We start from the raw sequence: 16,852 nt of genomic DNA, 5'->3' as shown, positions 1-16,852 counted from the left end.
CATGTAGTTGTAGTTAGAACAATTTATTCTCATCATTTCTTCCACAGCTTAAGATTTCTGCTTGAGGCTTGATAATTGCAGAACAATGGCACCATAGTTTAGTGAAGAAATGTCTCCAGATATGGCCAATTCACTTCTCTTAGATGTGCATAATATCTTGAGTGTTAATGAGAAAAATTCCTTATTTTAATATCTCTCATGGTTTGTGCTTTTTTATATTAAACAAAGACTTTTCTGAATCTCAAAACTATAAGATAATGGGATAAATTCTCCAATTAAAGTTCATTCATACTTCTTGGGAGGGTGGAATAACAAAACATGATTTCTGAGAAACATGTAATACACTGGGGAGTAGATGATAAACTTCAAACATTTTCTACAGTGAACCATAATTCAAATCTAGAGATATTCTAACAGTAATAATTTTCATTTAATAGCACAAGTATTACTCACGGACAGGTAAGGTCTGAAAGATCTCAATTTTGCTATATTCTCCTTGCCCTTTTCCATTTACAGCAGCTACTTTTATCTCATATGTTGTATTTGGTTCCAAATTGCTCAGAACAACCATTGCTAAAGGAAAGAAAAAAATAAAAGGGAATAAAAATTGAGGAAGTAATAAATTTAAAAAAGGAAAGTAAGGCAATTTCATAATGTGCTTTCTTCACTCACAAACTAACAACTCTCATATTCTGACAGTACATTGGTTTCAAACTTAGCTTTTTTGTTGTGTGCTAGCAGTCCCTTTTTTCATCTGCATAGAACCATTGTTGTGACTGAGCAAGTTACACTTCTGAAGGAATAGTGAAGTCAGTGTTAGAGAAGCAATAAGCAACAGTTAAGGACCTTGATTGGGATTGACATTTTATGTTCAGATTGTGAGCACAGTGTATTGGGTTTGCACACCCAGGTTTTGGTAGTGAGGGTGCTACAGAGGTGGCTTCTGTGAGAAGGTGCCAGAAGCTTCTCCCATGTCCGACAGAGCCAATCCCAGCTTGCTCCAGGATGGACCCACTGCTGGCCAAGTCTGAACCCATCAGTGACATTAACCCTCTGTGATAACATATTTAAGAAGGAAAAAAGTTATTGTGCAGATGTATTTGTGGCAAGAGAAGAGCAGGATGAGGATATGTGGAAGGAACCCAAGATACCCAAGTCAGTGCAGAAGGAGGGGCAGGAGGTGCTTCAGGAGCCAGAGCTGAGATTCCCCTGCAGCCTGTAGTGCAGCCCATGGAGATGCAGCTGTGCCCCTGCAGCCCGTGGGAGACCATGGGGATGCAGAGGTCCACCTGCAACCCATGGAAGAGGCGCACACCAGAGCAGATGGATGCTGAGAAAAGGCTTTGGCCCTGTGGGAAGCCCATGCTGGAAGAGGTTTCCTGGTAGGACTTGTGACACTGTGTGGGAACCGTGCTGAAGCAGCCTGTGCCTGAAGGACTGACCCTGGGGAAGAGTGACCCATGCTGGAGAAGCTAATGGAGAACTGTTGCCCATGGGATGGACTCACCATCAGTGTAGTTCATGGAGAACTGTCTCCCATGGGAGGGATCCTGAGCTGGAGCAGGGAAGGACTCCATGCCCTGAGCAGCAGCAGGAACAATGTGTGATGAAATGGCCATTATTCCCATTCCCCAACTCTCTGTGGGAGAGGAGGTAAAGCTGGGAAGGAAGGAGAAGTGGTAGGAAGATGTTTTTAAGATTTCTGTTACTTCTCATTATCCTGCTCTGATTTTGTCTGATAATGTATTCAATAATTTCTCCAAGCTGAGTCTGTTTTGCCCATGATGATAATTGATGCATGACCTCTCCCTGTCCTTATCTCAACTCACGAGCTTTTTGTTACATGTTCTCTCCCCTGTCCAGTTGCACAGGTGAGTGATAGAGTGGCTGTGGAGGTCAAGTGGTATCCAGCCAGGGTCAACCCATCACACATAGGAGACATGAAACTGGTAAAAAAATTATGGAATTTTCCATCCTCCTCACTGGCAACTGGCATATAATGCATGTTCCAGCCACCTTCATACAGTTCATAACTTGCCATTTTTCCTTCATGGACAGCAGTATCAACTGTCCTCGATCTACACTCCAAAATGCAGCTACACGCACATTCATGGTGACTTTCTGGTGCTGTGGTCTACCAGCTCAACAGTGTGTTCAAGACCTAAAATGACAGGTGCCTATGATGATCAAAGGAAGAGATCTGAGTTATCTACTGAGGACCTGAAAGAGAATTAGACAGGTTTGTACGTATTTCAGAGAAGATGCATGGAAATACACAAATTAAATGTAATAATAATAAAAAAATTATAAAAACAAACAAACAAAAACAAAAAAGACTTGGGAAGCAAAGGGGTGGGAATTTAGGACATGATTTCAGAAATCAAGAATGAATTTCTGACAGTGATCATTTGCACAACGTAGCTCTATGATTCTACCTCAAGATGCCATCTGAAGCAGAAAACAGGTAAAATTTGCCAAAAAGCACTAAGAACGCAACAGCAAATCTAGAAGTAAAGTCCAGGAAAATAATGTTAGACTCTGGCAACCTTTATGGGAATACATTATAAATAGTATCATAATACTGTATTTACTAAAAGCAATATTGACTCTGCACTTGGAAATGTTGATCCATGCAGAGCTCTTGGAGCATTACCCTGCCTTTAGAAGAAAGATTCCTTTTATTGTCTCTCCAGCAATTGCCTGCTTGCTTACTGCTGGCTCTGTGATGAGCTCTCCATCTGTCAGATTCATACTGGGGAATGGATGGAAATTAGATGGGCTTGACTAGGAGCACAACAGATTTGTCTTGCCTGGCAAAGCAGGGGCTGTAATGTCTTATAAGTGGATGTAGTAATGTAATACCTTAAAAAAGAGCCAGTAGTATCTCTCACAGTCCCTAGGGAGCCTAATTTTTTCATTAGAAAGGAGTACTTTTTTAGATGCTTTAGGCCTGCTTTTCAAGTTATATATTCCATGAAAGCATAATTATTTCTGTCCACACTCTTTGTTACTCTTTTCAGTCCAGATTTATTAGAATTTCTATTTCTTTAGTTTCTACAGCAGTTCGACAGAGTTTCCATTAAATGTGAAGCTAAAGGGATTTAATGAATTTGGAAAAGCAGTAACTTCTACATTTCACACTCTATTATGGACATTTTGCATGAATTTGCCATTGAAACATAACTGTTTTCTTGTAAATAAAGCAGTAGAATTGTATATCTTCCAGCACATTTTAGCTCTATCATTCCATGAGGTTTTAAAATATTGAACTCTAAAGTATAATCATCTTAGGAAAAAATAATGTATCATCATGAGGGTAAGAATAGAATTTGGAGACGTAACATTAAGTTCTGTTAAGATGAAATTTAAAACTTAACTAAGCAGCAACAGTATTTGACTTGCCTTTCAGCCATGATTACTTTCCAAGGATGAATAATTTCACTGAAAATAAACCTTAGGGCATACCAAATATTAGTGCTATTGTAAATGTTTTTAAAATTTAAACAACATAAAAGCACGACTATGAGTCCACATTTAAGAAAATGCAAATGTGCTAACTACATGAAACCTAAGGATCTGATTTTCTAAACACTCCTGGGACCTATAGAAATGAATAAAGCTACTTATATATGCAGTATTTAAAGAATCAGTGTATACTTTAGAATCCCCTGCACAGCACTATGAATCTAGATACAATGACTTTTGCAATTGTATTTGTGGAATTAACTCAGCCATATCTGTTAGCATAATATGTCCTCAAAAACTGGACCTACTTGGTGTAATATGCATATATTATATATGTAGGAAAAATTATAACTATGGTCTTCTGAAAAACAAAGAAAAGAACCAGTCTGGATGAGAATACTTTAAATACTCCAGTTGTCAAAGAATACTTGGAGTAACTAAGTAAGACTAAGAAGTTGTCTCCCAGAGAGTAACAAAAGTGCAGGACTGAAGAGTAATCTAAGAGAACAGAAAATTTCACTGCTTGGTAGGAGTTTCACATGTTTTAGAATATGTTGAGATTGGAAGAAAATATTTCATAAACTAGTTAATTTTTTTGTCTGTGTGTGTATCTAAGTATAAAATCAGCTTATTCATCTTTCCATATACAAATAAATTTTTCTGACAGGAAAATAACCCTGGCCACAATGGATATTTTGATTTCAGCTTGCAGTGATCACTGAAGTAATAGCTGAAAAATTTAAAATAATAATCTGAAAGTAATACAGTACTTTCACTTTCAGCATATAAATGTGAAAAAAACAGTCCACTGTTTACTATATGTGTGCATTATGCCATTGGCATATTTGTTGATGGATATCAAGTTCCAGATACACTGAAAGTGAAATCCCTTTCTTTCAGAGTATCATTTGAAAGTTTCCATTTTCTTCTAGTTGTAGATAGACAAATCAGTAGATATTGTCTTTCTAATCACAGTATCTGCAAGCTTCAGCTGAAGAATTCAATTTCGTAGGTTGATTTTACTGGGATTATTCAAGTAGTGACTGGTTAAATTGAGGAGTAGATTTGAAAGGAATACTCCAAAGAGTGAAAAGCAGAACATTCACTTGTGAACTCTGCAAATTAAATAAATTATCTCATTTAAATTAGTTAATTAATAAATTAACATGATGCACAACAGCTCATAGCTTAGTGTTATCCATTTATAAGTGACACTTTCAGTCTCAAGGTACCCTTGGAGGACATAATGACAACAAGAAGTTACCACGTATATCGGTTTTGGTTTAGTATAATATATTAAGACTTTAATTCAAAATTATAACAATTTTTTGACAAGGTATACCACGGATATTGTTGTTTGGTTGTTTTTTTTTTTAATTTTGTCAACCAGAATTTAAAAAGAAACACAGCAACAGAAAATAATTAAACCTTACTGAATAAAAAATTCAGTTTAACCTATTCTGTGACCATAATCCTGAAGTTTAAGCAATATTAAATATAAAGTCCTTCTTTTTATTATTCAGATTCTTGTAATTCGCAAGCAAATCTAACACAGTATAAAAAAACCACAGTACACAAACCCCCCCCCAGAAATAAATAAGATAGAAAAAAAAAAAAAAGCAGAACTTCATATTATTTAAAATACAGTGTGCAAGCATTTCAGCCAGAAAAGTTCCTTTTATTGTCACAGAATTTTAGCTGCTGTCAAAATGAACCATGGGAAAGCAAGATCTAACACAAGATTTGCTGTGAAATAAATTGTACTATAAATCCAAGTCAGTAAAACCAAAACCAGATTCCCCAGCTGCTTCTCTGGTAGGTTGTTTATGTTACTTTATTACAGTAGAATGAGAGGGAAAAGGTCTGGCATATTAAATTGTCTTTTCACTGAAGTGATTCCCTCAGAAACCTTCTAAGTATGTGATATATTACATAAACCACCACCAAGGAAAAGAAGGTTAGGGGAATTAACAGTACGGTTCCTCTACATTAATCCCAAAGTGGACCTTGTATGAGGTTAATTAACAGAAATATCACATTGTCACATTGCTCTGATTGGAGAAGTATCTGCTGCATAGGACAATGTTATTCCAGTTCCAAATTCAATCCCTTGAGGATGTTAGATATAACTGAAGCAGGATATAAATTTACTTTGAAACAAAGTAGCTGAGACATATCATTGCTGAAATAACATCTTCACTCCTATATATCTGAGATTGCAGTGGCAGAGTGAAATTTCTGTCAGAAAAGCATTACAAATTTGAGGATGGTTTGGGTATTTTTTCTTACTTCTTTCCCTTTAATCTGAATCTACATTACTACAGGGGATGAATGCAACCTGAATACTGTGCATGTTAATAAATGGAGTGTTTTGATTTAACAGCACTTTGCTGCACCTATTATTCATTATTTTACTACTCTCAAGGAAAAACTGAGTCCCCTGGAAATACCTGATTCTCTTTCAGAGAAAAAAAATGAATAGTATTTTTATGAAGCTTAAACAGTTTTCTCTTTGTGATGATGACTCGTGTTCTTTTAAGGGCAGGAGAAAAAGTCATGGGAAGAAAACAATGAGAAATTTAAGGTAGTAAAGTATTAAGGTTCTGTACAAATGTCTGAGACTCTTGTAGATGTTACAGAATATAAGGAACTTTGCCCAAAATCTGTCTGCCTGGGATGAGCAACAACTGTTTTGTTTATTCTGTGTGTTTGCACAGTAGGAGGAAGAGTATAAAATCTCTTTTTTCTAGCTGAGCCTCTCAGTTAGCTCACAGAAATATTGACAGAATGAAGTAAGAAATTGCCATGGGGGAGAAATACAGGGGAAAAAAACAAACAAAAAAAAGATTTTGCTACACAATAGACAAAATGTTAATTCATATGCAGAAGCAGCCTGGCTGTCTCAGTTCCATCTGTCTGCCTTGCCCAAATAACAACTAATTTCATAAATACTGATTCAATCATCTGTCTATAAATGTCAGAATTCAGCTAACACAAATAAATGAACTTTAATAATGAAAGTATTTCAAGCTGCACATTCTATGAAAAACATGATGATAGCAGATCCTACTGTAAGTGAAATCATTGGCATAAACTGGAGACTATCAAGCTTTAAGTAATTCCCTAAAATACCAGAAACAAATGTAACCATTTTAATAATCAGATAAAATGGTTCTGTTCCAGGAATTTTCATCATTCTTTGCACTAAAATGTATAATTATTATAATATTTTGTAATAAAAGTTTTAGTGGTTTATTTAACTGTGAATATAAATAATAATCCATGAATAAAGACATACAGTGTAGTAGATCAGGTATAATCAATATAATCTAATTTTCACTAACATGACTAATTTCTTTAAAAAATACTTTTCAGTAGCTGACATTAAAAATGCATTTGTCAAAAATGGCTTTAATATTTTTATTAATATTAATATATAACACATTAAAACACAATTACATGTTAAGCTCCTTTCTTCCATGTATTTAATTTTTAATTTTATTGGGCTGCATTTTGAGATGTCACTATACAAACTGAACCAAAAGTAGCATCCCCATTCAGGGATTTTCTTTGATACCTATTTATATCGAAATAAATCTAATAAGAAAAGATTCAGGACAATTACAGTTACAAAATGCACAGTACTATAAATTAATGAAAATAAAGCAAGCAGGAGTTTACACTAATGTGGATACAAAAACGCTGCTAGCAAGGATTTTCTTGCTATTTTCTAAGTCCGTGAGAGACTTTTCTCTCTCACAGAAGAGGTAGCAGAGTTCTGTAAACAACCAAACACCTGCAGCCTTGAGAAGTCTCGTTTATACTATAGCAGAAAAATATTTTGACAATGGATGTTTTAGGATTTTAGCCAATCACCCCCAATGGGTGGCTGATCCTTTTTCCAATTAGACTATGAAGAAAAAGTCTATAAAAGAGTTTGTAAAATAATTAAATAAATCAATCTTGCTGCACAATTCCTGCCTGCTGGATCTTCTCTCCTCCTCCCTACGGCTGCGGGACATGGTAATATACCTTAGGGCATTTTTTTATACACTAAAGTGCCTAGAAGAGAGCATATTTGTGGATTGACAACATAGTTTATAATATATTGGATCAGCATGAATCCAGAAGATGAGTTTTGTCATTTAACAAACTTCAGGTGTAATAATGAATATCTTTTCTTTAGAAGGTCATTTATTTTAAAAAACATCCTTCGTTCAACTTGTATTTAATCTGAATAATGGCAGAACACAGAGAAAAAAAAAAAAAAAAAGTCCTGAGGAAAACATTCCTGGAACAAAAGCAATCTATTGAGATAGACCATTGTATCAGTAAACTTTTCACCAATAAACTTTCCACAACTTTATTCAGAACAGAAACACAATTGCATGAACTGCATATAAAATAAATAATCTATGTAGTGTTTTTTTAAAAAAAAGCATGTATTATTTTTAGGCTATAGGTTTACAAAAAATATTTGTACTCCCAATGATAGACTAGAGCATATTATCTTGATATCTTCTTCACACTTTTCTGTTATACTAATTTGACAATAAAATAGAGTATTTTGTGAACAAATCCTACCACTTGTACTGATTAGCGTCCTATCAGCAATCCTGCGCAACCAGGATCTAGCTTTGATAGATTTTGTTTCCCATCACCATTACAATGGAATTTATATTTCAAACACACACTCTCTTTATTATCCCTTTCTCCGAGTTTTTAGTTAAATATTTCCTTGACATTTATGATGACCAAGCCAGCTGCTTATTAACAAATCTTTGAAAATGCAGTCAACTTCCATAAAAGGCACTTGTAGATATTAAAGGAAAGGTAAATGGAAGTCAAAGCATAGGAAAGGGATAAGAGAGAAGGAAATGGAAAAGGAGAGGAGAAAAAAAGAAAGAATGGATAATTAAAAACTTTTTAAGTACCACTAAATTTAAAGTTCAGGAGAGAGAGTCCTTGAAACAACTGATATTCCCTGTCAGAAGACCTTGTTAAACTAAACAAAGGCATCCTGAAAGAACCAATTCTTTACAGAGTTGAATAGGTAAAAATGGAAATAAATACTCAGCTTCAAAATCACAAAATTCAAATACATTTCAAAAACAAACTCTCTTTGAATTACCTAACATTTAAAGTGTCAGGTCTCCTCCCAGTACTCATTAGCCCTTCATTTTATTTATTCAGTAAGTGTTTTAGAACAAGCTTTTAAGAAATACTTTTATAATTTTGTGCGTATATGTGTGGGCATAGCATTTTCAGTGTTTTGAAGTGTTGCAACTTATTGGATAATAACATTCAGCGATGGCTAACAGTTTCCTCTTGTAACATTTAGAAGAATTATTTAGTCAATAAAAATTCTGGATCTCATGGAGACTGGTGAAACTTGGCACAGTCCTTAGAAGAAATGACCACAGTATTTTTTTTTTTTTTTTGGCATGTTCAGACCAGGTATTAGGTATACACTGGGAGAGATGTGAAGCACTGAAACAGGTTAGACCAAGACAAGAGGGTGAGTAATCTCCATCCTTGAGACTGAGTTAGACAAAACCACACCTGACCTGATCAAGGACTGGCAATAGTATTGATTAAAGCAGGAGGTTGGACCAGATAAATACCAGATATTCCTTCCAACCAAATTTTCTGATTCTATAAATTAAAGGGGAATACTATCTTGGTTCTTGGAACTCCATTTTGCCCTCTGCTATAAAACTATTGAACAATTCTTAATGCAAAGACTTTGCTTGGAGAAGCAGCCAGACACTTGAAATGGACTACAGTAAAAAGTTTAATGAAACAATAAATGAATACAGTGAAATCAATGGGGATTTGGACTTCTACCAGATATTCCCCCCATAATGTGAAAAGAAAGTATTGTTCAAAATGCTTTCTAACATATAACTGATGTTCTCAGCAGGGTTCATTGTTAAATATTTACGTCACTATAACTGCTGCAATTTTAGTAGTACAAATTACACTGCTAGCTAAAAAATCTGATTAAGTTAAACCTTTCCATTAATCAAATATACTTTCTGTAGACATTAGTTTTAAAACTGTCCTGTAAGAAAAAATTCTAGGCCATTGAATACACTGGAACTTCCACTGGCAATATGAACACAGAAAGACAGCAGAATTAAGACTTCTGAGTAAGTAATAGTTTACTGAGTGAACACAGAATACAAAAAATGTAGTAAAGGAGTAACTTTTAATCTCAATGCAGAAGGCCAATCAATGACCTTATTAAGATAATTTATACTGTGTCATTTATCCTATTGTTTTTTTCTCTTTTTGAACACTGCTTCAAGCCTAAAATTAGTGGTTACTGGAAGACAACCCAGGAAATAAAACAAGAATACTTATTAGGAGACTACAAAGAACACGCTCATTGTTAGCCTGTAGGCAATGCTACTATGTATTCCCTGTTTCATACCAAAGTTTGGAGTCTAACCGGGATTACTGAAGAAGGGAGTGTACTTCGAGGGGGCAGGCTGGAGTTAGTTATGAATATATACCTTCCCTTCTTCTAGTCTTGCTGCAGCTATATCACTTTGTCTCATTCCTCAATTGTATAAACCAAACTGTATCCTATCCCAGTCTATTTCATATATGGCAGAAACTAGAACCTCTCACTCTCCCTTGCAGGGCAGAAAGCACGTCAGTTTTTCCTGCCCATTTTTTTTGCTGTTCCTACAATGGAGTTCCTTTTTTTGACTTCCATTCTATTTGAAATTTGGAACACAAAGTTGGAGCTGAAAATGGTCGCCTACATTCAAAACTCTACCCATGAATTCTTTGTTACTGAAAGATCCTGAGCAAAAGGTGAGGTAGGCTTCACCTGAATTCACAGCAGACAACAGCTGTATCTTCTAAGCATGAGGCCCACACTAGTTCCCATGGTGCACCTGGAATACATTCTGTTGAATGTGTACAAATAGTTCATGGTGTAGTAAATCCACATAGTTTGCCATCTGAAGATCCTGCTTTTAAATATATCAGGGGGAAAATCAGGTCTAAATTAGCAATTTATTCTAAACTAGTTAGTGATTATTGGGCCAAATACATTCTTTTTTATCACAAAAAAAAAAAAAAAAAACAAACCACCAAAAAAATCACAGTATCACTTTAGTTGGAAAAACCTCTGAGACTGAGTCCAAGCTCTGACTGATTACAACTTTGCCAGCTGCCACATCCAGTTGTTTCTTGAAAAACTCCAGGGATGATGACTCCACCACCACTCCCTGGGCAGTCCATTACAATGTTTAACAACACTTTCAATAAAAAAAATTCTTCCTGATGTTCAGCCTGAACTTCCCCTGCTGCAGTTTAAGACTGTGTCTCCTTGTCCTGTCACTAATTGCCTGGGAGAAGAGACCAACCCCCACCTGGCACCAACCTCTTTCAGGGAGTTGCAGAGAGGGATAAATTCATCCCTAAGCCTCCTTTTCTCCAGATCAAACACCCCCAGCTCCCTCAGCTGCTCCTCATTAGACTTGTGTTCAAGATCCTTCCCCAGCTCTGTTCCCTTCTCTGGACACGCTCCAGCCCCTCAATGTCCTTCTTGCAGTGAGGGGCTCAAAACTGGACACAGGACTCGAAGCAAGGACTTGACTCACCAGTGCCCACCCACCCACAATCGCTGCCCTGGTCCTGCTGCCACACTAATGCTCATACAGGCCACATAGCCTTGGCCTTCTTGGCCACCTGGGCACAGCTGTCTCACGTTCAGCCACTGCTGACCAGCACCCCCAGGTCCTTTTCCTCTCAGCAGCTTTCCAGCCACTGCCCCAGCCTGTAGCATGGCAGGGGGTTGTTGTGGCCAAAATGCCTTCAAAGTCTAAGAAAATAATGACTTAACAACTGTGCCTTCTTCCTATTGTCAGCAAAGTTCTGCAGAGCTACAATTTCTTTCTCCTATGAGGCTTTACAACATATTTAAGATGTTTTGTGTAACAAAATGCAATTCACTAGTTTTCTTATGGTGTTACAAAACTGCACTGTTATTAAATACAAATTAGATGTGACCTTTCTTAACCAGATGGACCTAAACTGCCCATTACTACAAATACATCAGTACTCTTACAGTAAAACAAAACAAATGTTGAGAATTCAGAAATTCTTAATGGTAAGCCAAAGGAATACCTGAGAACACACAGGAATGAATGTGTTAAAGACTATGCCCAGAGACGCAGAGAATTTTTCATAGGTAAATTCACATGTTAGCAAGACTTGTCTCTCAATTAAGACAGCTATTTAAAATTCCAACATTTTCAATTTCACTCTAATTCCGCTTTCTAACAGTAATAAACAGAATATATAAAATCTGTATGACTTTTCTCACGTAAGTTGCTGCAGCCTCAGAGCTGCCTCTGAAACAGGAGTTCTGTCTTTCACTCATCTAAGCCATGCAATTTTCAACTCTGGAGCATGCTAAGTGTGAGGAAAAGAAAGTCCACTTGCTCTGTTACCCAATTCAGGAGATGGCAGAAACCACCACTTCAAATAAGAATGAAGCAGCTCCTGATTTGTGCTATCTCCACAGAGGCCATTTTCACAATCCCGGATGTGTCTTTCCTAATGTTCCCTACTGTGCAAATGGAAAGACCTCAAGGCTGACATGAATCATGATTTCCAGAATTGTTCTTTTGCTTCTCATATGCAAAGATAGTTTTCCTTCATAACTATTTCTTCCTCATCCCTATCCTACTCCTGTATACTACAATATATTTCTTACCAATGAAGAAAGAAATGGGGAGACAGAAAAAGGGTCATAAAAAAGGAGATTAATTTAAAGATATTGTGAAATGTAATACAGATCAGGCCATGCTATTGTTCTGTTGCTCATTCTTGTATGTGGCTGAAGGAAAGCTCTATTCATAACTATGTCATTCAGTGACCTTGAAAATACTTAAAGAATACTCTGTCATCTGGAGCACTTTTCTGTTTTGTATTACAAAGTGCAGCAGAAGTTTATACACACATAAATATTCCATAAATGTACTTTATCTTTTTCTAAGTAGACAAGCAAGGTACAATAAATGTGGATGAATACGATACACACTTGAAAGGCAGAATTTGCAGCTGCACCATGTGTCTTATTTATCAGTTATTCATACCCAATACTGCACTGCATCACTCTTTACTTAACAAGATTTACCTTTACAAGCCACATCAGCAAGACCTTTACATCAGATCAGCTGTTCACCGTAAATTTATTTGAGAGTGTGCGGTTATGAAAAGCCTTAAAGGTCTAAATAGGGAATAGACCAGAATTATCACAGTAGCACCAGGAGAAACACATTTGGAAAGACTGATTCTCCATTTGATTTCTTATTAAAATATTTACTACATACTTCTTGCAATCAAAGTATCTTCCATTTGTTCCTACAGAATTTCAAGTCTGTGTCTTGAGAAGACCATAAATCACATTCTGCAATGAGCTTTGACTGGCTGACTAAATGCAATTACAAACACAGAATTACAAGGGAAAAAAGGTAAGCTCAGATAGTGGTTATATGTGCATAACAGTTGCTTTAGTTATGAACTCATGCTGTGCAGTAAATTGTCTGGATTCTCTTCACTTCTCATGACATTTTATTCACCTTTAAATGTGAAAAGTACATCTCATTCTCCTGATGTTTCAGGTCTGTATGAAAACCTGAAATATTTTAACATAGTTTTTTCCCTTTACATTTCTCACTTTCCAGCCTCTCTAATCCATCCATGTAATTTAGTTTAAGACATTTATTTACAGTTCAGCCTTTTCAACCACAAGAGACTTTCACGGCAAAGATTTGGATGGAGATCAGAATTTACACAGAGTCAGAATTAAAGGCTGAATAACTTTCTTATGTGACGCTATACACACAAAATAAATTGGATAAAAAGTGGTCTTTGTCCTAACGTTTAATTGTAGCCTATAGTGGTTATAAAATTGCATCCATTCCTTCACTATTTTTTTACTGACAACTTGTCATAGAAAATTTTATTGGCAAATTGCATCATGACATTTTATCCCAAGATCTTAGATTTTTTAAAAATTAAGCACTTTTTATTTATATTATTTGTATCAGGTCTTACAACACTATAGCTTAATTATATATGTGTGTGTGAATATATATATATATATATACAATCCCTGCATTCTTGTAATTTCAAAGCTGGTTTTAAGTTGAGAAAACTATTTTTGAATCAAGCTAAATACTCAGTTTCTTCTGAAAGAAAATGAGTCTAGGCTTAGCAATAGTATTGTCAGTATACTAAGTGATAAGAGGAACGATCCACAAATTTTTTTACAATATTACCAATTATTGCCTACCGAAAATGGACAATTTCTTGAATGAAACCACTAATTTTAGTCAATTTGACAATGTGACAATAAATATCACATAATAAAAAGTTGGATATAAAGCAACAACCTATTTTTGGGGTCTAGTTTTATAGGAATTTTTCATCCATGATTCTGCTTTCCTTAAACTGCCAAAAATTCTGATAATTGAAGAACCAGATTCTAAACCTCAATTCACGACACATAATTGTTTTCTGAATGGCTTATGCCATCATTTAAGAGACACAAAAACCTCTGAGACTTCAGGTACTTCTAAATTTGTGGAGTACATACATAGTATTCCAGAAAGGCATAACCACTCCTCAGGAATAGTAACTGTTATCACTGAATTGAAGGTGATCACAATTCATGTCTTAGAGAGTCATATCTGACAGATCTGCCAAGGAATTAAACGTCCCAAGATGCATTTTCCCTCTGGGAGAGGCTCATGAATGCATTTTTCCTTCTGCTTTTGCAGCTTGCAGTAGAAATAAATGATTCTGCCTTGAATATTTTCAATTCTTAAAGCAATTTTGAGCCCTGACTTAGCCTACCAAACGATTTGCAAGTTATTTCTGTTTGATTTACAAATTATACAGATATATTCTGTATATCAGTAAACTCATTAAGAAAATTAATGAATTATATGGGATTCGTATCTCTCAGGAATTTATTTGAAAGTCTTCTTGGTTTAATGGTGAAGTATTGTTACACTGGGAAACTGTTTTAGTAATCAGTGGGGTACATACTTTCATGCTTCAGTATAAAAGAAGCAGTAAATACAAAACTTACAACCTAAGAGGTAATTAATGAGAATTCTAACTAATCTATCTATTAGTTTTCCTCTAAATTTCAATAATAAGAGACAGTAATTGCTTTGGTTTTTTTATAGTAAGAAAGAATATCTTTTTCCATAATGGCGTTTCTGAAATCTCAAGGGAAATCTATGCAGAAATTCTTCCCTGTGAGGGTGGTGAGTCGCTGGCACAAATTTGCTAGAGAATCTGTGGACGCCCCATCCTTGGAAGTGTTCAAGGACAGGCTGGATGGATTTCTGAGCAATCTGGTCTAGTGGAAGGTGTCCCTGCCCATGGCAGGGGTTTGGAATGAGAATGAACTTTAAGGTCCCTTCCAACCCAAACAAGTTCATAATTCTATGATTCAATAAAATTTTGAAGTCTTCTGAAAGAATGTCTGTTCATATGATGTCAATCAAAATGTCTTGCTTGAGGACAGAAAATGAAGTTTAGTAGTTTTACCCAAAAACTGAACTGCACAGACAACAACAACAACAAAACCCACAAAAACCCCAACCCCCTGCTCCAAAAAAATAAAAAACAAACCAAAATGCACCCCACCATTTCAGGGGTTGGAATGTTATATATATATATATATATATATATAAAATAAAAAGAGAAAATGGAATGACCTTATTTTAAATGTACTGGTTTATATTTTGTTTTTACTACAAACTTTTATAGTAAGAGTTGCCTACATCATATATACCTTCTCATCTGTGTTGCCAATTCAAAACTAAATAGCACAACACAGAGGTAGAAAACTTAGTTTTGATTACCTCATCAACACTGGCATGTACATAACTTCCTCTAACTTTAATTCAATTTTGTGTAGTAAAAGGAGCAGCAGTACCAGGCAGAACACACAGCACAGCAGTTTAAGAACATATCTTGGGTAACAGAAAACCCTTTATCTTCTATAATGTGACTTAAAACACAGCTAAAAGCATGTGAATAAAATAGTAGAGACAGGACGTGGTTTAAAAAAAATCCCTTATTTCACAAAAAACCTGCTAAATATGGAATTTCCATCCATAGAGACATTTAGAACTCAGGACAAAGCCCTAGCAAAACTTTGAATTTGGCCCTGCTTCAACCCGGGGGAGTTGGAGCTGATAATGACAAGGTTCCTTTTGGAACCTTTAGGAATTTAGGAAGCTAAATTTTCTAGAATTTCATGAAGTACATGAAACTCAGCGTACTTAGATGAAAAAGGAAATAAACAGAACCTGCTGAGATTTGAATGTGAAATTAGAAAGAATTACTTATTTCAGATTTGAGCTATAAATTGTTAAAATACAGAGAGAAAAAAGCTAAAGTTATATCGAAAGCAAATACTTACATTAGTGCTTGAAACTGGATAACTCCTTATTCGCTGAAACTGAAATATTACATTTATTGTTCTTCAATTTGTATAATTAAGATGCTGTAAAAGCTCAGAATTTTTCCTTATGCTTTTTTTATTTTTCAGAAAAGTAATATAATTCAACTTGTTGTCCACCTGACAAGGGTTTTCGTTTTTTTTTCTTTTAGAAGAAGAAAGATTTGAACGTTTCTTAGAGAGAAACATTTTTCATCCTTTCATTTTGCATTATAATGGAAAATTGTGAAAAATTTTGTATTTCACTTCTTCTTGCACATAGTCTGTTTATGCTATCACAAGGCTTTAAAATTATTGTCTCCTTTAATAAAATATTCAGTAAAGGAACATAAACATATGTAGAAAAATTATCTTTGGTATACTTTTGATATCACTGCATGAAATATATTTACAAGTAACACTTTTATTATTGAATAATATTCTACTTGGCACATTATTTGTAAAACTTCTGTTTTCTGCCATTCTAAAAATAATCTCTAATATCAAAAAGAGAAAACATTCTTGATCATTGAAATTCAAAACACATAAATAGATTCAAAAAAGCATCTTGTATAACACATTGGTTTTCTATACCTTTTTTTTCTACCCTACATTTTGGAAATGTATGTACAACTTTAGATTATATAATTTGTCTTGTAGAAATTATTTTATGTTAGTATCCTACAAGAGCTAAATTATAATTCCAGGGATAATTTCACTAAAAGAGATGAAACTCAACAGAATTATCTCCTGAAAAAACGCCAAGACCTAGAGATACCAATAAAGTCCAGAGACTTTGAGTTTGTGGGGTTTTCAGATTGGTTGATTTCGTTTGGGGGTTTTTCTGTTGTTGTTTGGGTTTTTGTTTTTCAGAAAAATAAACGACAGGAGACTCTTCTG

At 35.2% G+C, this 16,852-nt stretch overlaps 1 protein-coding gene across 2 annotated transcripts in view; it reads right to left on the bottom strand.

The window, feature by feature from the left end:
- Window positions 1–16,852, bottom strand: part of NCAM2 (neural cell adhesion molecule 2) — a 283,919-nt gene that overhangs the window by 48,821 nt on the left and 218,246 nt on the right. For both annotated transcript variants that reach the window (XM_039556490.1, XM_039556494.1), the window contains exon 13: window positions 454–573. In XM_039556490.1, coding sequence (XP_039412424.1) covers window positions 454–573 — 120 coding nt within the window. The remainder of the gene's footprint in view (window positions 1–453; window positions 574–16,852) is intronic.

This window comes from Corvus cornix, chromosome 1 (assembly GCF_000738735.6).
Source record: "Corvus cornix cornix isolate S_Up_H32 chromosome 1, ASM73873v5, whole genome shotgun sequence".
In the NCBI taxonomy this organism is placed as follows: Eukaryota; Metazoa; Chordata; class Aves; order Passeriformes; family Corvidae; genus Corvus; species Corvus cornix.
Note: the sequence above shows the minus strand (reverse complement) of the source record. Positions and strands in the feature narration are given on the sequence as shown.